General features: G+C 40.0%; 3 protein-coding genes and 1 pseudogene across 3 annotated transcripts; 3 read left to right on the top strand and 1 right to left on the bottom strand.

The window, feature by feature from the left end:
- The first annotated feature begins 752 nt into the window (after positions 1-752).
- On the top strand, positions 753-2,617 carry LOC118829967 (tripartite motif-containing protein 64-like). The gene has a single exon (XM_036736832.1). It carries the CDS (start codon positions 1,012-1,014, stop codon positions 2,410-2,412), a length of 1,401 nt encoding a protein of 466 aa, XP_036592727.1. The 5' UTR covers positions 753-1,011; the 3' UTR covers positions 2,413-2,617.
- An 11,914-nt stretch (positions 2,618-14,531) lies between these two features.
- On the bottom strand, positions 14,532-15,731 carry LOC118829533 (annotated as a pseudogene).
- A 703-nt stretch (positions 15,732-16,434) lies between these two features.
- On the top strand, positions 16,435-17,835 carry LOC118829532 (tripartite motif-containing protein 64-like). The gene has a single exon (XM_036736515.1). The coding sequence runs from the start codon at positions 16,435-16,437 to the stop codon at positions 17,833-17,835; it is 1,401 nt and encodes a 466-aa protein (XP_036592410.1).
- Positions 17,836-23,698: 5,863 nt separating this feature from the next.
- Positions 23,699-25,099, top strand: LOC118829531 (probable E3 ubiquitin-protein ligase TRIML1). The gene has a single exon (XM_036736513.1). The coding sequence runs from the start codon at positions 23,699-23,701 to the stop codon at positions 25,097-25,099; it is 1,401 nt and encodes a 466-aa protein (XP_036592408.1).
- Positions 25,100-25,588: the final 489 nt, after the last annotated feature.

Genomic DNA, 25,588 nt, shown 5'->3' with positions numbered 1-25,588 from the left:
TCTCATGACTTGTGAGGAGGCCACCTGTGACACTCTGATAGGTAACCTCTGTTGTCTCCTCCATGGGCAAGACTGAGCTCAAAGAGCTGCAATGATGGCCAACATGAAAGTGAACATTCCTCTCTTATCTCAGGTTCTTAGATCTAGAGCTGGAAATGATCTTAGTGTCCAGTGAATCATTTTACAGATAAGGAAACTGAGTCTGAGAGGGGCTGAGTGATTTCCTCAAAACCAAAGAAGGTGCAAGTGACATAAGCAGGATCCTTTCAGCCCTGAGCATGACTGATTTTAATCAATAGACAGTTGTTTCTGAGGTGATACTTAATATAGCCAAGAAAACCTGGCTACCACCAATTATTGCCCTAATTTGCTTGCTCGTACTTAAGAGTCTCTTATACTTCAGTAGGATTTAATTCATCAGCTTCCTTTTTGGGAACAGAATAAGAAAGAGAGTAGGGCGTAAGAAGAAAGAAGTCTTGAGAAGGAAAGAGAGAGGTTCCAAGGAGGAGGAGGACAAGGAGGGAGGGAAGAAGAAAGGAAGGAAACAGGCTGGAAAGAAGGAAGAGAGGGAGGGAGAGAATTTGGAACTCAAAAGTTTTAAAAATGAATGTTAAAAATTGTTTTTATCTATAACTAGGGAAATATAAAATACTAAATTTTTAAAAAAGAAAATCCATTGAGCTAAATCTCCATGTTTTCATGCCAATGCTCCTTACACACACAGGAAAAGTCTCAGCATAGTTGAACCCAGCCATCGAAGGAGTAAATCAGAGGTGTGAACTCTGGGGGCTTCAGAGCTAACACAAGCAGCAAGAGTTCATGGGAATTAACAAGAGTTAACAGTTAGCAGGATTCCAGGCCAAGGGAGTTCACACCTTCTCATGGAGGCCCTAAAGAGGTGGGGCTACCTCCTATAAAAGGAGAGCCTCCTTCAGCTTAGTACTTCCTTGAGGGGAACTGAAGTCTCTTCATCTCAGTTGCTACAGAAAGGAACCAATTGGAGAGAGAAGAATGGCTGATGCTATGGAAACGCTGCAGGGAGCACAGGGGGAAACATCCTGTAGCATCTGCAGGAGCTATTTCTCTGAGCCAGTCACCATCAGTTGTGGGCATAGCTTTTGCAGAGCATGTCTCTCCTCCACCTGGAGAGTTGAAGCTAGAGCTATCTCTTGTCCTGAATGCAGGAAAGTGTCCCAGGTCAGAGAATTGCCAGCAGTCAATGAACGCCTAGTACACCTGACAGAGCTGGGCAAACAGCTCCATTCCCAGCTTTTGCAGAGCAGTCAAGGACAGAGCGAGTGTGCTAGGCACAAGGAAACCTTCAAGTTCTTTTGTGAAGATGACCAGACACCACTCTGTGTGAGATGTTCCCAAAGCCCAGAGCACCAGACTCACAGGCTCTCCCCTATAGAAGAGGCTACTCACAATTTCATAGAGAACCTTCAGCACATTTGGAACCACTGGGGGAAGTGCTTTGAGAAAGCTGAGAAAAATATTGCTCGAAAGAAATACGGTGTTGAGTGGCAGTGGATGATCGCAGAAGAATTTAAGAAAGTGTACTGCTTCCTGTTGGAGGAAGAATTACTATGTCTTGAAGGCATAAGGCAAGAACAAAGGGCAAACCAGGACAGAATATCCCAGCACATGCGAATCCTTCAGGACCTCATGCTAGAGCTGCAGGAAGCTGGTAAAGAACCCAATTTGGAACTACTACAGGATGTCAAGCAGTTGCTGGGAAGGAGTGAGTCAGTGTTGTCTCAATGGTCCAAGGCTGTCATCCCAGAGCTGAGAGAATATCCCATCCCTGGCATGATAGAGATGCTCAGTCGATTCAGAGTGGACCTCACAATGGATCCAGTAAGAGCAAGTCCTTGTGTAGCTGTTTCTGAGGATCTGAAGGGTGTGAATGCTGGAGAAGCCTGGCAGGTAGAGACCAACGATCCTGAATACTCTGCTTGCTATGCTGTCCTTGCTAAGCAGGCCTTCAGCTCAGGCAGACAGTACTGGGAGGTGGATGTGACTCAAGTACCTCAGTGGATGCTGGGAATCTATACCCCTTATTTGAGGCGAAAAAGGTGGAGGAATGTGGACTCCTGTGCCTCTCTGTTCCTGCTTCAATGTGTCAAGAAAGAAGAGGTTTACTGTTTCAAAACCCATCCCGGACCATTGAAACATCGAATGAAAGGGCCGGTGCCAAGAGTCGGGGTGTACCTGGAATATTCTTCTGGTACCCTTGCCTTTTTCAACGTTCTCCAGAGCTCCCTCATTTATCAATTCCACTCCATTCCCTTCGCAGCACCTGTTATACCCATCTTCTCTCCTGGCCCTCCACTTCCAGGAACAAAGGCTGGTCCCATGACTCTCTGTCCAGTGGACTCTCATCTTTGTGTTTGCTGCTCTTCACCTCTCTGAACATTTCTTCAGGAAGAATTGTGAACCTACCACCATGCTCCCTGACTGTGGCCCTTTGATTTCCAGCCTACCCCTGCGAAAGGATGATCATCACCTTCTTCATGATGGATAGGCTTCCTGCTCAGCAACTGGACACTTGCCTTCCAGACTGCAAGCTGAAGGGCATCATTCCTATATGTTTTATATGCTCTTTTCCTCCCTGGATCCTGCCTGCTTATAAATTTTCACAATAAATCTTTTTTCAGATGTTAATAAACAACTCATATGATGGCTATGGTTTTCATTCTCTTATGTTATATATATAGTTTATAAGAAAGGGAGAGTGAGTGGTACTTTGCTCCTGAGCATAATCCTGAAGGGCCTAGAAACAAGTAAGTTTATCAGGTACAGGTTCAGAAGGGGTATCATTCCTTAGGTACAGAAAATATTAATCAAAACAGCAAGCTAATGAATCACTGTTAATAATACCCATCTGTGAGACACTTATTTAAATAATCCCCCTCCTGAATTTGTCTTAATTTTTGTTTTATTCTTTCACCATAATTACAATACTGGTGTGAAGGCCTGACTTGTGCTGCTTGACCAGGACCTCAAAATTGCTAGATATGTCCCTGGTAAGCAAAGAGAAGATACAAAGATTATAACATCAAAGTCAGCAAAGAGTGACTAAGAAAGATTTAGGCTAAAATTGGGGTGCTTACATTTATCGGTCAGCAAAAAATTATATACTGAGTAAAAGGTCAAGTTAGGGTTACTGAGTATCTGTAGCCATAAGTAACTTTCTTTGCTCACTTGCTGCCATGCTTCTGAGCTGATTGGCCATGGTTTTGCCCATGATTCTCCATTTTTCTTGAGGATTCATTGTTGTACTAAGTGATTGATGGGTTTCATTTGTTGTATTTTCATGTCCCATTTATGTACACACTCTTTTATTATAATATACGCTCTTCGAAGGCAAGAATGTTTTAGCTTCTTTTCTTTGAATCTCTAGAGCTTAACACAGAGTCTGACACAATTACAACTTAATAAATGTGGGTTGATTGATTAGTGGGTCAAATTGACAAACCTTGAGGTTGGGTCTCTTTAGCAGGCAAACAAGAGAGCCATGAGTGTAAACTGAGACCTATGGCTTGAGAGAGTACTGAAAGTAATAGAAAGACACAAAAAATATTAATACTAATAATCACCAATGACTTGGTGGAACATCACTGTGACTGGCTACAGCTAGCCATCCCTGCAGAATTAATCAAAACACTCAATCACAGAGTCCTCTCCAATGGCTTGCTTTGTCTTCTCTGATTGGAGTGTGCTGGGGGAGGTAATTGAATAAGGAACCTTTGAAGCAACCCAGGATTGTATGAACTCATAAAGAACTCAGAGGCTTTCCATCATCATACCCACATGCAGCCTCTGGACAAGGAGAGAGAATGTGGGAAGATCTACATACATCTCCATATTATTTAGTTTTCTATTATGGATTAGACAATTAAAGAAGGACTCTTTCAATAAAATCTGAGGCATAAAAATTTAAACTATATAAAGGCAATATAGTGAGGTGGAGAAGAGAGTCACGAGGTCCAAGTACTATAGAACAGCAGAATCTCAGAATTGGAAGACTTCATTCCAACCCTCACCTGGACAAAAATTGCTACATTCCTAACAAGTGATCATACAGCCTCTGTTTAAAAATTGATTGTGAGGAGGTCCCCAATACCTTGCAATGAAGCCTATTCATTCCTTTTTGGAAAGCTTAAATTTTAAAAAAGTTTTTGAAGATTAGCCTGTCTGCAACCACCAACTCGTCTTCTTAGTTCTGCCTTCAGAGGCTAAGTAGAATATAAGTTTAATCTCTCCTCTATACTAATTTTTTCAAAAAGTAAGATTAACTTGATATTTTAAACAAAGTTTAAAATAAACAATATTAAAATATTACACTTATACAATATATGTACAAGTAAGTGGTTGTGTTTTCCTCACACAATCCACTGAAACTTTTTAGGAGGAAAAAAACTAACCTAGTGCAATTTCTACAAAAGAAGAAAAGATTTCACAAGTCAAGTAGCAGAAATAATCTAATGTAATGTATTTTTCTGATGAAGTCCAGTCGCCTAGCTGCTGAGCTAAGATATTTACACAGAAGCTTTTCTTTACACACCAAGTCCTTGAGTGCCCTGCTTTGAGTTCTCTCTAGAAGCCACAATATAAATATTAATATATATATATATATATCTTTTGCTTTAGCCATTTCTACTTTTAATAATAAGATTTTTTTATTTTTAGTTTACAACACTTAGTTTTACATGTTCTTGAGTTTCAAATTTTGTTCCCTTCCCTCCCCTCTCCTCTCCCCTCCAAGACGGCATGCAGTCCAATATAGATTTTACATAAACGTTCTCATTTAACTTATTTACACAATAGTCAAGTTGCAAAGAAAATTTATGACCAATGGAATGAGTCATGAGAGAGAAGAAACAAAACCAAAACAAAAAGAGGAAAAAAAGAGAGCAAATAGTTTGCCTCAATCTGCATTCAGATTCCACAGTTCTTTCTTGGGATGTAGCCGGTTTTTCCATCATGAGTCCTTTGGAGCTGTCTTTGAGCCTTGTATTGCTGAGCAGAGGCAAGTCTATCAAAGTTAGTCATCACAGAACCAATATGTCTGTGGTTGTGTGAAATATTGTCCTGGTTCTGCTCCTCTGACTCAGCATCAGATCATGTAGGTCTTTCCAGGTTATTATGAAGTCCATATGTTCCCCATTTCTTATAGCAAAATAGTTTTTCATTACCTTCATATACCACAACTTGTTCAGTCATTCCCCAATTTTGTTTGACTACTTCTTGATGCCTCATAGAGTCATTAGCTTCTTCATTTTGCTTTTGATTCTCCTTTTACAGTTGGTTGATTTTACCTCTCAAGGGTGTCATTTTCTCTATTTAGATTCTGAATCTCCATAGCCATTTCACCTATCTTATTCTTTGAGGACTTGATTTCATCAGTGGATTTTTTTTTCATTTTTTCCATTTTTTCTTTTACCTCCCTAATTCAGTTTTAAAATCCTCCTTTAGCTCTTCCAGTAATGCTTTTTGGACTTGAGACCAATTCACATTCCCTTTTGAGGTATCAGATGTCAATTGCTATCCTCTTCCAAATGGGTATTTTGATTATGCCTGTCTCCATAAAATAATCAATGGTCCTCAGGTTTTTTTTGTGTTTTTCTTCATATTGGTTAGCTTTTTCCTGGCTTTACAGTAAATATCTGCTTTTGGGGCTCAGGGCTCTCTGTCCCAGATTTCTTCTTCTGGGGATTGTGAGTCTAGTTACTGGCTTTGTGTTTATCGCCTTTAGTTTCCTGAGGTGTGGGGGAGGGGACCCCCACAAACCTTATTAATCAATAAGGGCAAATTATTTACATCTTTATATAGGATTATATCATCTTATTTAGGTTAAATATATATATATATATATACACACATATATATTTCTAATGTCAATCTTGAGAATAGCATAGGTACCTTGACAATTGAAAGGAATACACATAGACTGTGGTTGTCAGTATAAAATAACTGATATAAGGATAAAAATATAATTAAGAGATGTAAAGAGAGGGTTATGGCAGAAGAGGTAAGGAAGTACCAGAAAGGGGTAAATTACATCAAATGAGGAGGCACAAAACACATTATAGTAGAGTGAAAGAAGGGAGGGAGAAGAGCAGTATTTGAGCTTTACTGTCATGGGATCTGGTTCAAGAAGGGAATAACATACCCTGATAAGTACAGAAATCTAACTTGTCCTACAGGCAGTAGGAGGGGAAAGGCAGAAAAAGGGAGGGGGTGGTCAGATGGGAGGGAAGAAGTAGCAAGTGGAAATGGTAAGGATAAAGGAGGGGAATCAAGAGGGAGGGCAAACTGAGGAAGGCAGCAGTCAAAAGCAAAACTCTGTTGAGGAGTGGAAGGGGAAAGGGAGAAATAAAAGCATAAACAGGGGGCAAATAGGATGGAGAAAAAGACACAGATAGAAATCATAACTGAATGTGAATGGGATGAACTCTCCAACAAAACAGAAGCAGATAGCAGAATGGATTAAAAACCATAATCCTACAATATGCTGTTTACAAGAAACACATTTGACACAAGGTGATACACACAGGGTAAAGGTAAAAGACTGGAGTAGAATATATTGTGCTTCAGCTAAAGTAAAAAAAAAAAAAAGCATGTGTAGCAATCCTAATCTCAGACAAAGCAAAAGTAAAGATATTCAATTCAAAGAGATAAGGAAGGACACTACATCCTGCTACAAGGCACCGTAAACAATGAAGCAATAGCATTGTTTAACATATATGCACCAAGTGGTATGGCATGCAGATTCTTGGAGGAAAGGTTAAGGGAGTGACAGGAAGAAATAGACAGCAAAACTATAATAATGGGAGACCTTAAACTCCCCCTCTCTGAACTTGATAAATCTAACCTCAAAATAAATAAGAAAGAAGTTAAGGAGGTAAACAGAATTTTAGAAAAGACAGGTATGTTAGACCTCTGGAGAAAACTGAGGATAATGGGGATAAAAAGTAATACACTCTCTTCTCAGTGGTACATGGCACATACTCAAAAACTGACCCTGTGCTAGGGCATAAAAACCTCACAGTCCAGGGCAGAAAGGCAGAAGTAGACAAAGCATACTTTTCAGATCACAATGCAATAAAAGTTATTTGTAATAAAGAACCATGGAAAAATAAGCTAAAAATTAATTGAAAACTAAATAATCTAATTCTTTCTTTGTTTTTGTTGTTTTTTTTTGGAAGGGCAAATGGGGTTAAGTGACTTGCCCAAGGTCACACTGCTAGTAAGTGTGTCAAGTGTCTGAGGCTGGATTTGAACTCAGGTCCTCCTGACTCCAGAGCCGGCGCTCTACTCACTACGCCACCTAGCTGCCCTAAATAATCTAATTCTAAAGAATGAGTGGGCCAAAGAACAAATCAGAGAAACAATTTATAACTTCATTCAAGAGAATGACAATAATGAGACAACATACCAAAACTTATGGGATGCAGCAAAAGCAGTTCTTAGGGGAAGTTTTATATTTCTAAATGCTTACATGAACAAAATAGAGAAAAAGGAGATAAATGAATTGGTCATGCAACTGAAAAAGTTAGACAAAGAACAAATTGAAAATTCCCAATTGAATATGAAATTATAAATACTGAAAATCAAAGGAGAGATTGATAAAATTGAAACCAAGAAAACTATTGAATTAATAAATAAAACAAAGAGCTGGTTTTATAAAAAAACCAATAAAATTGATAAACTTTTGGTCAATTTAATCAAAAAAAGAAAGAAGAAAATCAAATTACCATTATCAAAAATGAAAAGGATGAATTCACCTCTAACGAAGACGAAATTAAAACAACAATTAGGAATTATTTTGCCCAATTGTATGCCCATAAATTTGACAACCTTAGGGATATGGATGAATATCTACAAAAACATAAATTGCCCAGTTTAACAGAAAAGGAAGTAAAATTTCTAAATAACCCCATCTCAGAAAAAGAAATTGAGCAAGCCATCAATGAACTCCCTAGGGAAAAAATCTTCGTGGCCAGATGGCTTTATATGTGAATTTTATCAAACATTTAAAGAACAATTATTTCCTATACTTTACAGACCATTTGGGAAAATAGGTGAAGAAGGAGTCCTACCAAATTCTTTTTATGACACAAATATGGTACTAATACTCAAACCAGGTAGACTCAAAGCAGAGAAAGAAAATTATAGACCAATTTCCCTAATGAAAATTGATGCAAAAATTTTAAATAAAATATTAGCAAAAAGATTGCAGCAACTCATCATGAGAATAATACACTATGACCAGGTAGGATTTATTCCAGGAATGCAAGGCTGGTTCAATATTAGGAAAACTATCAGTATAATTGATCATATCAACAACAAAACTAGCAGAAACCATATGACCATCTCAATAGATGCAGAAAAAGCATTTGACAAAATACAACACCCATTCCTATTTAAAACACTAGAAAACATAGGAATAAATGGAGACTTCTTTAAAATTATAAATAGCATCTACCTAAAACCATCAACAAGCATTACTTGTAATGGGGATAAGCTAGATGCATTCCCAATAAGATCAGCAGTGAAACAAGGATGGCCATTATCACCCCTACTATTCAATTTGGTACTAGAAACATTAGCTATAGCAATAAGAGAAGAAAAAGAAGTTGAAGGAATTAGAATAGGCAAAGAACAACTAAATTATCGCTTTTTGCAGCTGATATGGTGATTTTCTTAGAGAATCCTAGAGAATCAAGTAAAAAACTATTCGAATAAAGAAACAACTTTAGCAAAGTTGCAGGATATAAAATAAACCCACATAAATCCTCAGCATTCCTATATATTACTAACAAAGCCCAACAGCAAGAGATAGAAAGAGAAATTCCATTCAAAGTTACTGTAGACACTATAAAATATATGGGAGTCTATCTACCAAAACAAACCCAGGGTCTATATGAACATAATTATGAAACACTTTTCACATGAATAAAGTCAGATCTAAATGAATGGAAAAAATATCAGTTGCTAAGGTTTAGGCTGAGCTAATAGAATAAAAATGACCATTTTACCTAAATTAATTTACTTATTCAGTGCCATACCAATTGAACTACCAAAAAATTATTTTACAGAGATGGATAAAATAATAACAAAATTCATCTAGAAGAACAAGAGGTCTAGAATATCTAGGGTATTAATGAAAAGAAATGCTAGGGAAGGTGGCCTAGCCATACCAGATATTAAACTGTACTATAAAGCAGCAATCTTCAAAACTACCAGGCACTGGCTAAGAAACAGAGTCATGGATCAGTGGAATAGGATAGGTACACAAGATGCAGAAGTCAATGACTATAGCAATCTACTCTTTGATAAATCCCCGTAATCCAGCTTCTTGGTTAAAAATTCACTACTTCATAAAAACTGCTGGGAAAATGAGAAAACAGTATGGCAGTAACCATATCTTACACCATATACCAAAATAAAGTCAAAATTGGTTCATGATTTAGGAATAAAGGCTGATAGTATAAGCAGTTTGGGAGAGCAAGGAATGGTTTACCTATCAGATTTATGGAAAAGAAAAGAATTCCTGACACAACAAGAGATAGAGAGCATTACAAAATGCAAAATGGATAATTTTGATTATGTTAAATCGAAATGTTGGGGGGGTGGAGTCAAGATGGCGGCTGGTAAGCAGGGACTAGCATGAGCTCCATACCGAGTGCCTCCAAAAACCTATAAAAAAATGGCTCTGAACCAATTCTAGAATGGCAGAACCCACAAAGCAGCAGAGGGAGGCAGGGCTCCAGCCCAGGACAACCTGGATGGTCTCTGGATGAGGTCTATCCCACACGGAGCTGGGAGCTGGGAGCTGGGAGCTGGGAGCTGGAAACGGAGTGGAGCAGAAGCCCAGCCTGAGCAGTGTGGACCAAAGAAACCAGGAGCTGGGCGGAGGAGGCCCTGGCGCCTTGGATCAGTGAGCTACGGCAGTTACCAGACTCCTCAACCCACAAACACCGAAGACTGCTGAGAAGGTTAGTGGGAAAAGCTGCGGGAGTGGAAGGAGTTCGCGGTTGGGCTTCCAGCCCCTGGGGCAGCGGAGGTGGGGCAGCCAAGGCTGTTGTTGCTTCGGGCTCCAGGCCCACCTGGTGGGAGGAATTAAGTGGCGGATCAGAGCAGGAGTGCAACAGCCTGCTGAAGATCTAAGCCCAGTCTGGGTTGGGGGTTTTTGGGGAAGGAGCAGTGCTGGTGTGGCAGAGCTGGCACCTCCCCCCCAAACGCAGAACACAGAACTCTCTAGTCTACAAGCAGTCATACCACACTGAAAAACTCAAAGGTCAAGTTAGTTGGCTTGGAATATGTCCAGGACGCGAAAACGCACCGAGATTCAGTCTCAGACTTTGCATTCTTTCTTTGCTGACAAAGAAGACCAAAACATACAGCCTAAAGAAGTCAATAAAATGCAAGAGCCTGCACCAAAAGCCTCCAAGAAAAACATGAACTGGCCCCAGACCATAGAAGAACTCAAAAAGGATTTGGAAAAGCAAGTTAGAGAAGTAGAGGAGAAATTGGGAAGAGAAATGAGAAGGATGCGAGAAAACCATGAAAAACAAGTCAATGACTTGCTAAAGGAGACCCAAAAATACTGAAAAATACACTGAAGAAAACAACACCTTAAAAAGCAGACTAACTCAAATGGCAAAAGAGCTCCAAAAAGCCAATGAGGAGAAGAATGCCTTGAAAGGCAGAATGAGCCAAATGGAAAAGGAGGTCCAAAAGACGACTGAAGAAAATACTACTTTAAAAATTAGATTGGAGCAAGTGGAGGCTAGTGACTTTATGAGAAATCAAGATATTATAAAACAGAACCAAAGGAATGAAAAAATGGAAGACAATGTGAAATATCTCCTTGGAAAAACCACTGACCTGGAAAATAGATTCAGTAGAGATAATTTAAAAATTATTGGACTACCTGAAAGCCATGATCAAAAAAAGAGCCTAGATAGCATCTTTCAAGAAATTATCAAGGAGAATTGTCCTGATATTCTAGAGCCACAGGGCAAAATAGAAATTGAAAGAATCCATTGATTGCCTCCTCAAATAGATCCCAAAAAGAAATCTCCCAGGAATATTGTTGCCAAATTCCAGAGCTCCCAGATCAAGGAGAAAATATTGCAAGCAGCCAGAAAGAAACAATTTGAGTATTGTGGAAACCCAATCAGAATAACCCAAGATCTGGCAGCCTCTACATTAAGAGATCGAAGGGCTTGGAATATGATATTCCAGAGGTCAATGGAGCTAGGATTAAAACCAAGAATCACCTACCCAGCAAAACTGTGTATCATGCTCCAAGGCAAAATATGAACTTTCAATAAAATAGAGGACTTTGAAGCTTTCTCAGTGAAAAGACCAGAACTCAATAGAAAATTTGACTTTGAAACACAAGAATCAAGAGAAGCATGAAAAGGTAATTAAGAAAAAGAACAAGAAAAAGAAATTGCAAGGGACTTACTAAAGGTGAACTGTTTTGTTGACATTCCTACATGGAAAGACGATGTGTATGATTCATGAGACCTCAATATTAGGGTAGCTGAAGGAATATGCATACATATATGTTTATGTATATATTTGGGTGAATGTCTATGTATGTATATATCTATGTGTGTATATATATATACACACATATATATACATATTATACATATATATACATATACATATATATACATACATATATATATATATATATATATATATAGAGAGAGAGAGAGAGAGAGAGAGAGAGAGAGAGAGGGAGAGCGGACACACGGTGAGTTGAAGATGAAGGGAAGATATCTAAAAGAAATAAAATCAAATTAAGGGATGAGAGAGGAACATACTGAGAGAGGGAGATAAGGAGAGATAGAATGGGGTGGATTATCTCGCATAAGGGTGGCAAGAGGAAGCAGTTCTGTGGGAGGAGGGGAGAGGGCGGATGAGGGGGGAATGAGTGAACATTGCTCTCATCAGATTTGGCCTAAGGAGGGAATACCATACATACCCAATTGGGAATCTTACCCCACAGGAAAGAAGAGGGAAGAAGAAAAAAAAATGGGGACGGTGATGGAGGGGAGGGCTGATGGGGATGGAGGTCATCAAAAACAAACACTATCCAAAGGGGACAGGGTCAAGGGAGAAAATTCAATAAAGGGGGATGGGTTGGGAAGGACAAAATATAGTCTTTCACAACATGAGTATTGTGGAAGGATTATACATAATGATACACACGTGGCCTACGTTGAATTGCTTGACTTCTTAGGGAGGGTGGGTGAGAAGGGAAGAGGGGAGAGAATTTGGAACTCAAAGTTTTAAAAACAGATGTTCAAAAACAAACAAAAATGTTTTTGCATGCAACTAGAAAATAAGATACACAGACAATGGTGTGTAGAAATGTATCTTGCCCTACAAGAAAGGAAGGGAAAAGGGAATGGGAGGGGAGTGGGGTGACAGAGGGGAACACTGACTCGGGAACAGGGCAACCAGAATATACGCCACCTTGGAGTGGGGGGGGGAGGGTAGAAATGGGGAGAAAATTGGTAATTCAAAGTCTTGTGAATATCAATGCTGAAAACTAAATATGTTAAATAAATAAATAGATATTTAAAAAAATTAAAATAAAATACTATTGAGTACTAAATAAATAAATAAATAAATAGAGATGTTTTTGCATAAAAATGCCAATACAACAAAGATTAGGAGGGAAGCAGAAAATTGGGAGAAAATCTTTACAAGCAGTATCTCTGATAAAGGCCTCATATATAAAATATACAGGGAACTGAGCCAAATATATAGGAGTACAAGTCATTCCCCAATTGAGAAATGGTCAAAGGATGTGAACAAGCAATTTTCAGAGGAAGAAATTAAAGATATCTATAGGTATATGAAAAAATACACTAAATCACTACTGATTAGTGAAGTGCAAATCAAAACAACTGTTAGGTACCACATCTCTCCTGTCAGATTGGATAAAATGACAAAACAGGAAAATTATAAGTTCTGGAGAAGATGTGGGGAAATTAGAACATTGTTACATTGCTGGTGGAGTTGTGAACTGATCCAGTCATTCTGGAGAGCAATTTGGAACTATGCCCAAAGGGCTATAAAAATGTTCATACCCTTTGACCTAGCAATACCACTTCTAGGGTTGTATCCCAAACAGATCACAGAAGTGGAAAAGGACCTTTGTGTACAAAAATATTCATAGTGGCTCTTTTTGTAGTGTCAAAGAATTGGAAATCGAGGGGATGCCCATCAATTGGGGAATGGCTGAACAAGTTGTGGTATATGAAGGCAATGGAATACTGTTGGGCTATAAGAAATGGGGATGATATGGACTTCAAAACGACCTGGAAAAACCTACATGATGTAATGCTGAGTGAGCCGAGCAGAGCCAGGAGAACATTATACACAACCACAGATATATGGATTCTGTGATGACTAAACCCGATAGACTTTGCTCTTCTCAGCAACACAAGGTACAAAGACAACTCCAAAGGACTCATGATGGAGAATGTTATCTACATCCAGAGAAAGAACTACGGAGTCTGATTGCAGATTGAGGCACACTTTATGCTCTCTTTCTTTTCCTTTTTTCTCTTTTGTTTTGGTTTTTGGGTTTTTTTTGGTTCTGTTTCCTCTTTCTCATGATTAATTTCATCGGTCACAGTTCTTCTTCACCACTTGACTAGTGTGTTATACATACAAGATATATCAGATTCCATGTCATCTTGGGGAGGGAGGTGAGGAGGGGGGGGGGAAGAAAACCTGGAACTCAAAATTATATAGGACCCAGTGTTGTAAACTAAAAATAAAAACTCTCAAAAAAGGAATGTTTTTTGGGCTTGAGAGCAGTTCACATTCCCTTTTGAGGTATCAGATGTGGGTATAGTGTCAATGCTGTCCTCTTCTGAATTGGTGTTTTGATCTTCCCTGTCTTCATAAAAAGAATCAATGGTCGTTCCTGAAATTCACAGAAGTTCATGTATTTTGGAGCAGAATGCTCCAAATAGGTGTAATGAAAATTTCATCATTTTATTATGTAACTTAAACCTTTGTAAACAGAGTCGAGAATTTTTTTTCAAGAATTAACTGAATAGCACCAATCAAATGAGTTCTTGAATTTTCAGAGTACAATTTAAAGTAGCACTTATCTAGTTCAAAATATCGCAAATAGTAACATTGCTAATTTATCAGAATGAACTTTGTTGCATGAGTCCTAAAAATGTAGCTATGGTAAAAATTATATCTGACTACATAGTTCCTGGATCTGTAGTTACCCTGGGAATGAAATACTGATGTTTCTAAACTAGTTCAGCCATTTTTTTGACAGCTAAAATTTGAACAATGCTTATGCCAATTATAAATGGGCAGGCTTTTAACTCGTTCATGGCAGTGTAATTCTGAATTGGTTAAAGCTATTACTCAAGTCGTGTTTTAGCTTTTTTAGTACTCCAAAAGGAATATGATATTCAACTGCCAAGTAAGAACACATCCACTGAGGATGTTGTCAGTTAACTTTGTCTTTAGAGTTTTCCTGGGGACTTGCCTGTGCTCTTTGGTGGTGTCATGATGCCTCCATTGCACACTGGTGACAACTGTCTCACTTTTGTGAAAGCTGACACATAATTGACATATTCCAGCATAGCCAAGTAATTTGTGTGTGTCTGTCTTCTATAGAAATCTTCTTAAAAACCTTCAGTTTCACCGGAGGACCAGCCTTCACTACTCTGGCAAAAGGTACCACCCATTCTACACATTCTGAAATGTTGTCCCAGTCTAAACCTGAATCTTTCTTAACAACTACAATGGAGGTAAAATGGCATAAGGCAGCTGCAGCCAATATCCTATACTGGAATTCTAATGAATCAACGGAAGAATGCACAGATCCAGGAGCTGGGTTATTTGAACAAACTTTTCCCGGGAATACTGAGGTAGGAGTACTTTAGGAACATCTTTTAGAGCTTCAACTTGGAGAAAGACATTTATCCAGGCAATCACTGTTACTGGACAGAGCTCCCCCTTTAAGACCTTTAATATAATGAGTTCCATCCCTAGGATATCATCTCCATTGCAAGCACCATCAGCAACATAAGCCAATTCTTGTAATTTAGGAGCATAGATGTCCTTAAGTTTTGAAGCACTCAATAAGGAGGTAACACCAATGAGTTGAAGTGTATTTTTGTTGATATCCTTTTGTGTCAACATAAATCCATCAAAAAAATCTTCAGCAAGATAAAATGTTTCCCTGTGAAGTGTATATACTTCACATACCTCTCAAAGCCAGTCTAGAAGTATTGACCTCATCTGTGGTTCTAGGTCAGAGCGTAGCATTTCAAAATGTTTGTCATGAACATATTTGGTCTCCTTTTTTAACATATTTAACCAGACATCCTTAGAACATCCGCAACTTCAGTCAGGCAGAGGTGAAGGATTTATGAAAAGGTTTTTATACCTCTAATTAGTAAATCTGGAGAAGTCACTGGTGACAGTTTCTTTATGTGGTGTTTCAATAATAAGCAAGGAGTGATACCCCCATATAACACAGATGGCCAACAATTCCTAATTTCATATTACTGCCTCTTGGCCACAGTCTCCTCTTTTCTTTTCCTTACATCCTGAGCTGTTTTTCTTTTTTTGGCTTGAAGGAATTGAACATCCTGCGGGGAATCTGGTTGACTGGTCTGGGGCTGCTCTTTAGCTTGCAGATGGCTACTTCTTCACATTTTTTAATTTGGGTTCTTCAAAGCTTCTGTTCCACCATCAGACTGGCTTCAGACCCACTCTCAGCTCTACAGGAGGAAGATAAAGAGGAGGAGAGGAAGGAAGGGAGAGAGGAAGAAATGAAGGGAAGGAAGGAAGAAAAGAAAGGAAGAAAGGAAGGAAGAAAAGAAGGAAGGAAGGAAAGAAGGAAGGAAGGAAAGAAGGAAGGGAGGGAAGGAGGGAGGGAGGGAGGAAACAGGGTGGAAAGAAGTAAGAGAGGGAGGGAGAGAATTTGGAACTCAAAACTTTTAAAAATGAATATTAAAAATTGTTTTTACCTGTAACTAGGGAAATATAAAACACTAAATGTTTAAAAAAGAAAATCCATTGAGTTAAACCTCCCCATTTTCATAGCATGCTACTCACACAAACAGGAGAACTCTCAGCATGGTTAAACCCACCCACCCTTCCAAAGGAGTCTATGAGAAGTGTGAACTCTGGGAGCCTCAGGGCGGACACAACCAGCAAGAGTTAATGGGAGTTAACAAGAGTTAGGAATTAGCAGGATTTCAGGCCAGGGTAGTTCACACCTTCTCTGGGAGGCCCTAAAGGGGTGGGGCTAACTCCTATAAAAGGAGATCCTCCTTCTGCTCAGTAATTCCATGAATGGAACTGAAGTCTCCTCATCTCAGTTGCTGCAGAAAAGAACCAATTGGAGAAAGAAGAATGGCTGAGGCTGTGGAAATGCTGCAGGGAGTACAGAGGGAAACAACCTGTAGCATCTGCAGGAGCTATTTCTCTGAGCCAGTCACCATCAGGTGTGGGCATAGCTTTTGCAGAGCATGTCTCTCCTCCAGCTGGAGAAGGGAAGCAACAGCTGTCTCTTGTCCAGAATGCAAGAAAGTGTCCCAGGTCAGAGAATTCCCAGCAGTCACTGAACACCTAGTACAGCTGACAGAGCTGGGCAAACAGCTCCATTCCCAGCTTTTGCAGAGTAGTCAAGGACAGAGCCAGTGTGCCAGGCACAAGGAAATGTTTCAGTTCTTTTGTGAAGATGACCAGACACCACTCTGTGTGAGATGTTCCCAAAGCCCAGAGCACCAGACTCACAGGCTCTCTCCTATAGAAGAGGCTACTCACAATTTCATAGAGAACCTTCAGCACATTTGGAACCACTGGGGGAAGTACTTTGAAAAAGCTGAGAAGCATCTTGCTCCAAAGAAACCTGTTGTTGACTGGCAGTGGATGATCACAGAAGAATTTAACAAGGTGCACGGCTTCCTGTTGGAGGAAGAATCCCTATGTCTTGAAGGGATGAGGCAAGAGCAACGGGCAAACCAGGACAGAGTATCCCAACATATGCAAATCCTTCAGGACCTCATGCTAGAGCTGCAGGAAGCAGATCAACAACCCAATTTGGAGCTACTACAGGATGTCAAGCAGTTGCTGGGAAGGAGTGAGTCAGTGTTGTCTCAATGGTCCAAGGCTGTCATCCCAGAGCTGAGAGAATATCCCATCCCTGGCATGATAGAGAGGCTCAGACAATTCAGAGTGGACCTCACAATGGATCGTGTACCAAAAAGTCTCTGTTTAACTGTTTCTGAGGATCTGAAGAGTGTGAAAGCTGGAGAAGCTTGGCAGGTAGAGAGCAACACTCCTGAATTCTCTGCTTGCTTCGCTGTCCTTGCTAAGGAGGCCTTCAGCTCAGGCAGACAGTATTGGGAAGTGGATGTGACTCAAGTACCTCAGTGGATGCTGGGGATCCATACCCGTTATCTGAGGAGAAACAGGAGGAGGAATTTGAGCTCCCGTGCTGCTGTGTTTCTGCTTCAATGTGTCAAGAAAGAAGAGGTTTACTATTTCCAAACCCATCCTGGACCATTGAAACTTCGAATGAAAGGACCAGTGCCCAGAGTTGGGGTGTACCTGGAATATTCCTCTGGTACCCTTGGCTTTTACAATGTTCTCCAGAGCTCCCTCATTTATCAATTCCACTACATTGCCTTTGCAGCACCTGTTACACCCATCTTCTCTCCTGGCCCTCCACTTCCAGGAACAAAGGCTGGTCCCATGACTCTCTGTCCAGTGGACACTAAACTTTGTGTTTGCTGCTCTTCACCTCTCTGAACATTTGTTCAGGAAGAATTGTGAATCTACCACCAGGCTCTCTTACTGTGGTCCTTTGATTTCCAGCTTTCCCCTGCAAAAGGATGATCATCACCTACTTCATGATGAGGGAGAGGCTTCCTGCTCAGCAACTGGAGACTTGCCTTCCAGACTGCAAGCTGAAGGGGACCGCTCCCAAATGTTTTGTATACTCTTATCCTAACTGGATCCTGTCTGCTTATGAATTTTCACAATAAATCTTGTTTCAGAAGTTAAAAAACCTCACATGATATCTATGGTTTTCATAGTATTGTGCTTTATTTCCTTTGTAGACTGTCCTTTGAGGTCCACAGATTTCAACCTTTTCCAGGACTATACTTCTTGCATTGCAGCAAATATTTCATTTTTCCCTATTTATTATAAATGAAATAAATTCTAGTATTTATTGTGAAAAAAGAACTCTGTTGGAAAGGTTTTCCAGATGGAGGTTAATGTCAAGGAATGTTTTTGAAGGGGGAAAAATTGGTGTTTTCTTTTGTTTTCGTAACTTTGTTGTGTCTGTTAGAAAAACCTGACTCCTCTGATTCATCTTGTGCCTTAGCACTGACCTGGCTCACCAGCTATTCAAACCCTATGCCTGGAGAGGCACCCCTTACTTTCAGTGGCTCTAAATCTGCATATTTATAGGAAATTATAGGAGACAGACTCAGCAAGACAGCTCAGACTTTGTGGGCTGATGGTTTGACCCTTGGTTGGTAGTCAGCTGATGAATGAGAACAAAGACATTTTACTAATCAATAAACTGAGACTCCTACAGCCTCAACTGAATTCCTATTCTGTGCCATGATAGAAACCAAGGTGTCCATCTCCCACTGTCTCTGCGCTGTTGTTCTAAGTAGAGCAGACCACGTGGACTTCTTTGTGTTGTACCTTGTTCCTCTGCCATCATTTGCCAAATATTTGAACCCATATCTCTTCCCAGCTTGATTATGGACTGGTGGTCTTATCTCTTCCAGAAAACCAAGGTTCACAAGGTGCCTTTTGTTTCTTTATCTGAGATTCTCAGCTTTGATTAATGTCAGAAAGTGCCATTTTTTCCACTCAGAAAGTCACATGTAACATTACTGCTCCAGGAGGGAAGAAGAATGAATGTCTTACTATGATGATACCTAGAGGGTCAAAGGAATACACAGCCATCTGAAAGAAGAGACATTCACTGATGGGTAGAGGATGATCTGGTACTTCCCCATCTCATCAGGGCAATGGTTCCTTCATGGAAGCTACAGTATGGGGATTCTATCAGGGGAGTTGATTCTTGGACTCTTGACTACCTTTTCTGCTTTATGTTTCCTTGCTTGAGTAGGTGACCAAGTACCAACTAGAAGTGGTTCTGTCCAGGTTTGGAGGTGGCCTTATGAGCTTGAGAGGTTCAGAGGTGTGGGGATGATTGAGTGGAGCTGAGTAGACTGATATCTAAGAATAAATTAGGATCACACTAAATCATGATCCCATTCAAAGTAAAGGGTCATCCACAAGTGGCAAGTTTTGTAACAAGGGGAGAGTTAATTGTACTTTTCTCCTGAGCATCAAGATTTAAAGGGTATGAAAACTGAACACGCATAGTCCTGAAGGGTCTAGAAACAAGTGAGGTTATCAGGTACAAGTACAAAAGGGGTATTAGTCAAAACAGGAAACTAATGTGTCATTGTTAATAATACCCATTTGTGAGATGCTTATTTAAATAATCCCCCTCCTGAATTTGTCTTAATTATTCCTTGTTTTATTCTTTCACCATAATTACAAAGCTGATTTGAAGGCCTGATTTGTGCTGCTTGACCAGGACCTCAAAATTGCTAGATATGTCCCTGGTGAGCAAAAAGAAGATGTAAAGACTATAACATCTAAGTCCGCAAATAGTACCAAGAAAGATTTAGGCTAAAATTGGGATGCCTACATGTACAGGTCAGAAAAATAAGATATACTTATCAAAAGGTCTAGTCATGGTTACTGAGTATCTGTAGCTATAAGTAACTTTCTTTGCTCACTTGCTGCCCTGCTTCTGAGCTGATGGGGCATGGCTTTGTCCATGATTCTCCATTTTTCTTGAGGATTCATCGTTGTACTCAGTGATTGATGGGTTTGATTTGTTATATTTTCATGTCTCCATTTATATACAGGCCTTTTATTATAATATAAGCTCTTTGAAGGCAAGAATGTTTTAGCTTTTTTCTTTGTATCTCTAGAGCTTAGCACAGAGTCTGACTCACAACAACTTAATAAATGTGAGTTGATTGATTAGTGGGTCCAAATGACAAACCTTGAGGTCAGGTCTCTTTAGCAGGCAAATAAGAGAGGCATGAGTTTAAACTGAGACGTATGGCTTGAGAAAGTATTGAAAGTGATAGAAAGCCACAAAAATATTACTACTAGTAATCACCAATGAGTTTGGGACTTGGTGGAACATCACTGTGACTGGCTACAGCTAGCCATCCCTGCAGAATTAATCAAAATACTCAATCACAGAGTCCTCTCTGATGCCTAGTTTTGTCTCCTCTGATTGGAGTGTGCTGGGGGAGGTAATTGAACAAGGAACCTTTGAAGCAACCCAGGATTGTATGAACTCATAAAGAACTCAGAGACCTTCCATCATCACACCCACATGCAGCGTCTGGACAGGGAGAGAGAATGTTAGAAGAGCTATATACATCTCCATAATATTAAGTTTTCTATTATGGATTAGATAATCAAAAAAGGACTCTTTCAATAGAATCTAAGAAATAAAAATTTAAAATATATAAAAGCAACATAGTGAGGTGGAGAAGAGAGTCAAGAGGCACAATGCTATAGAACAGCAGAATCTCAGTATTGGAAGACTTCATTTCAACCCTCACCTGGACCAAAATGTCCTCTGATGCATTCCCAACAAGTGATCATACAGCCTTTGTTTAAAAATTTATTGTGAGGGGGTCCACACTGTCTTTCTAAGGAGACTACTCATTCCGTTTTGGAAATCTCCAATTTTTAAAGACGTTTTTGAAGATTAGCCTGTCTGCAACCACCAACTCTTCTTCTTAGTTCTGCCCTCAGAGGCTAAGTAGCATATAAGTTTAATCTCTCTTCTATTCTAAATATTTAAAAATATTGAAGATGTTATTATGTCACTATCTCTTCACCCTTCCACCAAACCTTGTCTTCTCTTCTCCATACCAAATATTTCCAGTTCCCTCAACAGATGTTCATATGGCATGGTCTTCAGATGGCCAATTTCCCCTGCAGAATTTCATCCTATTGGATTGTAACTATCCTTTCTCTGAATCCTTTGATATTTGTTCTGTTAGTATATGTAATATTACATACTCATAGTTGCCTATTGCCTACAAAGAAGGGAGGATGGTATATTTTCTCATTTCTTCTCTAGGGCCAAATTTGGTTATTCCAATTACACAGAATTCAGTTTGGGTTTCTTTTCTTTATTTTCGTTTGTACTGTTGTAGTTGCTGTACATAGGTTTGTCCTGGTTCTGTTTACTTCACTGTGTGTCATATCATACAGGCCTTCCTCTACTTCTCTGAATGTTTATCCATTAGTTCTTACAGGCCAATAATATTCAATAAATCCTTGTACCACAATTTGTTTAGCCATTCCTCAAATCCAAGAGTAACTACTCTATTTCCATTTCTTTCAGGCAAATATGTGTTTTCCTGGCCCTTATTTTATTTACTCCATTCGTGGCCAAAAAACTATATTCTATATACTAAGCTATTGTCTATAATCCAAAATCTGTTTTCAGATACTATTCTCATATCTAGCTATTCCCCTTTAAAATCTGTTTTTTTTTTCTTCTACAGCCTTGAATTAGCAGAAGTGATGCAAATATCTTTAATGTCTTTTTTTCTTTTTCTGTTTTTGTTTTTGTATTTGTTTTTTAAGTAAGCTTTCATAATCCTTAGCAGTACTTTCCAGATTCCGTCTGGCAGTATTATCTATCTTAACACAAGTCACTAGGCATGGATAGGTAATGATTGTAAGTTTTGTCAGGACTGGGGATATTCTTTGTTCAAGATACTTGGGAAATCAGAGGTTTTCTTCTATAACTTATGTCCAATGAACACACTTGATAGTTGAGTAATGATCAAACATTATCACCCAGTTTCCCTTCTTATTGGCTCTAGTACCCAGACCAGTGCCAAATTTCACAGTAGTTAAAAGAAGTAACAAATATGGTTCCTGCCCTCAAGGATCTTCCACTCTTGCTGAGGAGAGATATTATCCGCACATGCAGTTAAACAAGAGTCTAAGAGTTAAGTAACCATACCAGATAATAGTACATTAAGCATCAAATATGGTTAATATTTTGCAACATATGAGTGCTATAGTAGTTGAGAGGACAGAAGCACCATTGTGCATGGGAGTAGTGAGATAAGAACTCGTAGAAGACGTTACATCTAAGGAGTCAAATAAATTTGTTTTTATTATGTTTCAGAAAGGTAGTAGTGAAACACCTGGAGGCTTAGGGAGCTGCCCAAAAGCATATGGTGAGTCAGCTGTGGATTTGGCATAAGCAGAATAAAGTAGTGGTGTTTCCCTTCGTATGTCTAGGCTTCCTTCCATGCCTCTCCTATGCCTACTCTCAAAAAGAGTTAGGAGCTTGTTTGCAAGTGTCTCTGCCTATAGAAAGAAGTCCAATGTCTCCAGTGCCTAAAAGCTCTGAAAATAAAACTATTTCTCAGCAAAGAAGGCCAGCCATGGGAGGAAATGGCATCAGGAGGAGGAAGAGTCTTTGACTAAGGGACATCTGGTTTGGTCCAGCAGAAGTTGGTTGAAAAGAAACAAATTTCCCTTTTCTTCACTGTGATTAAAGACAAAGCACAAGCCTTCTCATGACTTGTGAGAAGGCCACCTGCGACACCCTGATAGGTAACCTCTGTTGTCTCCTCCATGGGCAAGACTGAGCTCAAAGAGCTGCAATGATGGCCAAGATGAAAGTGAACATTCCTCTCTTATCTCAGGTTCTTAGATCTAGAGCTGGAAATGATCTTAGTGTCCAGTGAGTCATTTTACAGATAAGGAAATTGAGTCTGAGAGGGGTTGAGTGATTTCCTCAAAGCCAAATAAGGTGCAAGTGACATAAGCAGGATCCTTTCAGCCCTGAGCATGGCTGATTTTAATCAATAGACAGTTGTTTCTGAGGTGATACTTAATATAGCCAAGAAAACCTGGCTACCACCAATTATTGCCCTAATTTGCTTGCTCGCACTTAAGAGTCTCTTATATTTCAGTAGGAATGAATTCATCAGATTCATTTTTGAGAACAGAATAAGAAAGAGAGTAGGGCGTATGAAGAAAGAAGTCTTGAGAAGGAAAGATAGAGATTCCAAGGAGGAGGAGGACAAGGAGGGAGGAAAGAAGGAAGGAAGGAAACAGTCTGGAAAGAAGGAAGAGAGGGAGGGAGAGAATTTGGAACTCAAAAGTTTTAAAAATGAATGTTAAAAATTGTTTTTATTTATAACTAGGGAAATATAAAATACTAAATTTTTAAAAAAGAAAATCCATTGAGCTAAATCTCCATGTTTTCATACCAATGCTCCTTACACGCAGGAAAAATCTCAGCATGGTGAACCCAGCCATGGAAGGAGTCAACCAGAGGTGCGAACTCTGGGGGCTTCGGAGCTAACACAACCGGCAAGAGTTCATGGGAATTAACAAGAGTTAACAGTTAGCAGGATTCCAGGCCAGGGGAGTTCACACCTTCTCAGGGAGGCCGTAAAGGGGTGGGGCTAACTCCTATAAAAGAAGAACCTCCTTCAGCTCAGTACTTCCTTGAGTGGAACTGAAGTCTCTTCATCTCAGTTGCTACAGAAAGGAACCAATTGGAGAGAGAAGAATGGCTGATGCTATGGAAATGTTGCAGGGAGTACAGGGGGAAACACCCTGTAGCATCTGCAGGAGCTATTTCTCTGAGCCAGTCACCATCAGTTGTGGGCATAGCTTTTGCAGAGCATGTCTCTCCTCCACCTGGAGAGTTGAAGCTAGAGCTATCTCTTGTCCTGAATGCAAGAAAGTGTACCAGGTTAGAGAATTGCCAGCAGTCAATGAAAGCCTAGTACACCTGACAGAGCTGGGCAAACAGCTCCATTCCCAGCTTTTGCAGAGCAGTCAAGGACAGAGCGAGTGTGCTAGGCACAAGGAAACCTTCAAGTTCTTTTGTGAAGATGACCAGACACCACTCTGTGTGAGATGTTCCCAAAGCCCAGAGCACCAGACTCACAGGCTCTCCCCTATAGAAGAGGCTACTCACAATTTCATAGAGAACCTTCAGCACATTTGGAACCACTGGGGGAAGTACTTTGAAAAAGCAGAGAAAGATCTTGCTCAAAAGAAACCTGCTGTTGACTGGCAGTGGATGATCACAGAAGAATTTAACAAGGTGCACGGCTTCCTGTTGGAGGAAGAATTACTATGTTTTGAAGGCATAAGGCAAGAACAAAGGGCAAGCCAGGACAGAATATCCCAGCACATGCGAATCCTTCAGGACCTCATGCTAGAGCTGCAGGAAGCTGGTAAAGAATCCAATTTGGAGCTACTACAGGATGTCAAGCAGTTGCTGGGAAGGAGTGAGTCAGTGTTGTCTCAATGGTCCAAGGCTGTCATCCCAGAGCTGAGAGAATATCCCATCCCTGGCATGATAGAGATGCTCAGTCGATTCAGAGTGGACCTCACAATGGATCCAGTAAGAGCAAGTCCTTGTGTAGCTGTTTCTGAGGATCTGAAGGGTGTGAATGCTGGAGAAGCCTGGCAGGTAGAGACCAAGGATCCTGAATACTCTGCTTGCTATGCTGTCCTTGCTAAGCAGGCCTTCAGCTCAGGCAGACAGTACTGGGAGGTGGATGTGACTCAAGTACCTCAGTGGATGCTGGGAATCTATGCCCCTTATTTGAGGAGAAAAAGGTGGAGGAATGTGGACTCCTGTGCCTCTCTGTTTCTGCTTCAATGTGTCAAGAAAGAAGAGGTTTACTATTTCAAAACCCATCCCGGACCATTGAAACATCGAATGAAAGGGCCGGTGCCAAGAGTCGGGGTGTACCTGGAATATTCCTCTGGTACCCTTGGCTTTTACAATGTTCTCCAGAGCTCCCTCATTTATCAATTCCACTCCATTCCCTTCGGAGCACCTGTTATACCCATCTTCTCTCCTGGCCCTCCACTTCCAGGAACAAAGGCTGGTCCCATGACTCTCTGTCCAGTGGACTCTCACCTTTGTGTTTGCTGCTCTTCACCTCTCTGAACATTTCTTCAGGAAGAATTGTGAACCTACCACCAGGCTCCCTGACTGCGGTCCTTTGATTTCCAGCCTACCCCTGTGAAAGGATGATCATTACCTACTTCATGATGGAGAGGCTTCCTGCTCAGCAACTGGAGACTTGCCTTCCAGACTGCAAGCTGAAGGGCATCATTCCCAGATGTTTTATATGCTCTTTTCCTCCCTGGATCCTGCCTGCTTATAAATTTTCACAATAAATCTTTTTTCAGACGTTAATAAACAACTCCTATGATGGCTATGGTTTTCATTCTCTTATATTTCATTTTCTTCATAGAATGTCCTTTGAGGTCCACAGATTTCAACCTTTTCCAGGCATGTACTACTTGCTTTACAGCAAGCCTTCCTTTTTGCCCTATTTAATATAAAATGAAATGAATTCGAGTATTTACTGTGAAAGGAAAGATGTCTTTTAGAAAGGCTTTCCAGATGAAGGAAAATGTCAAGGAATGTATT

Source organism: Trichosurus vulpecula, chromosome 8 (genome assembly GCF_011100635.1).
Source record: "Trichosurus vulpecula isolate mTriVul1 chromosome 8, mTriVul1.pri, whole genome shotgun sequence".
NCBI lineage: Eukaryota > Metazoa > Chordata > Mammalia > Diprotodontia > Phalangeridae > Trichosurus > Trichosurus vulpecula.
Note: the sequence above shows the minus strand (reverse complement) of the source record. Positions and strands in the feature narration are given on the sequence as shown.

Excerpts from the sequence above, each read along its gene's own strand:
- LOC118829967 (XM_036736832.1), top strand. The coding sequence starts at position 1,012 with ATGGCTGATGCTATGGAAACGCTGCAGGGAGCACAGGGGGAAACATCC.
- LOC118829532 (XM_036736515.1), top strand. The coding sequence starts at position 16,435 with ATGGCTGAGGCTGTGGAAATGCTGCAGGGAGTACAGAGGGAAACAACC.
- LOC118829531 (XM_036736513.1), top strand. The coding sequence starts at position 23,699 with ATGGCTGATGCTATGGAAATGTTGCAGGGAGTACAGGGGGAAACACCC.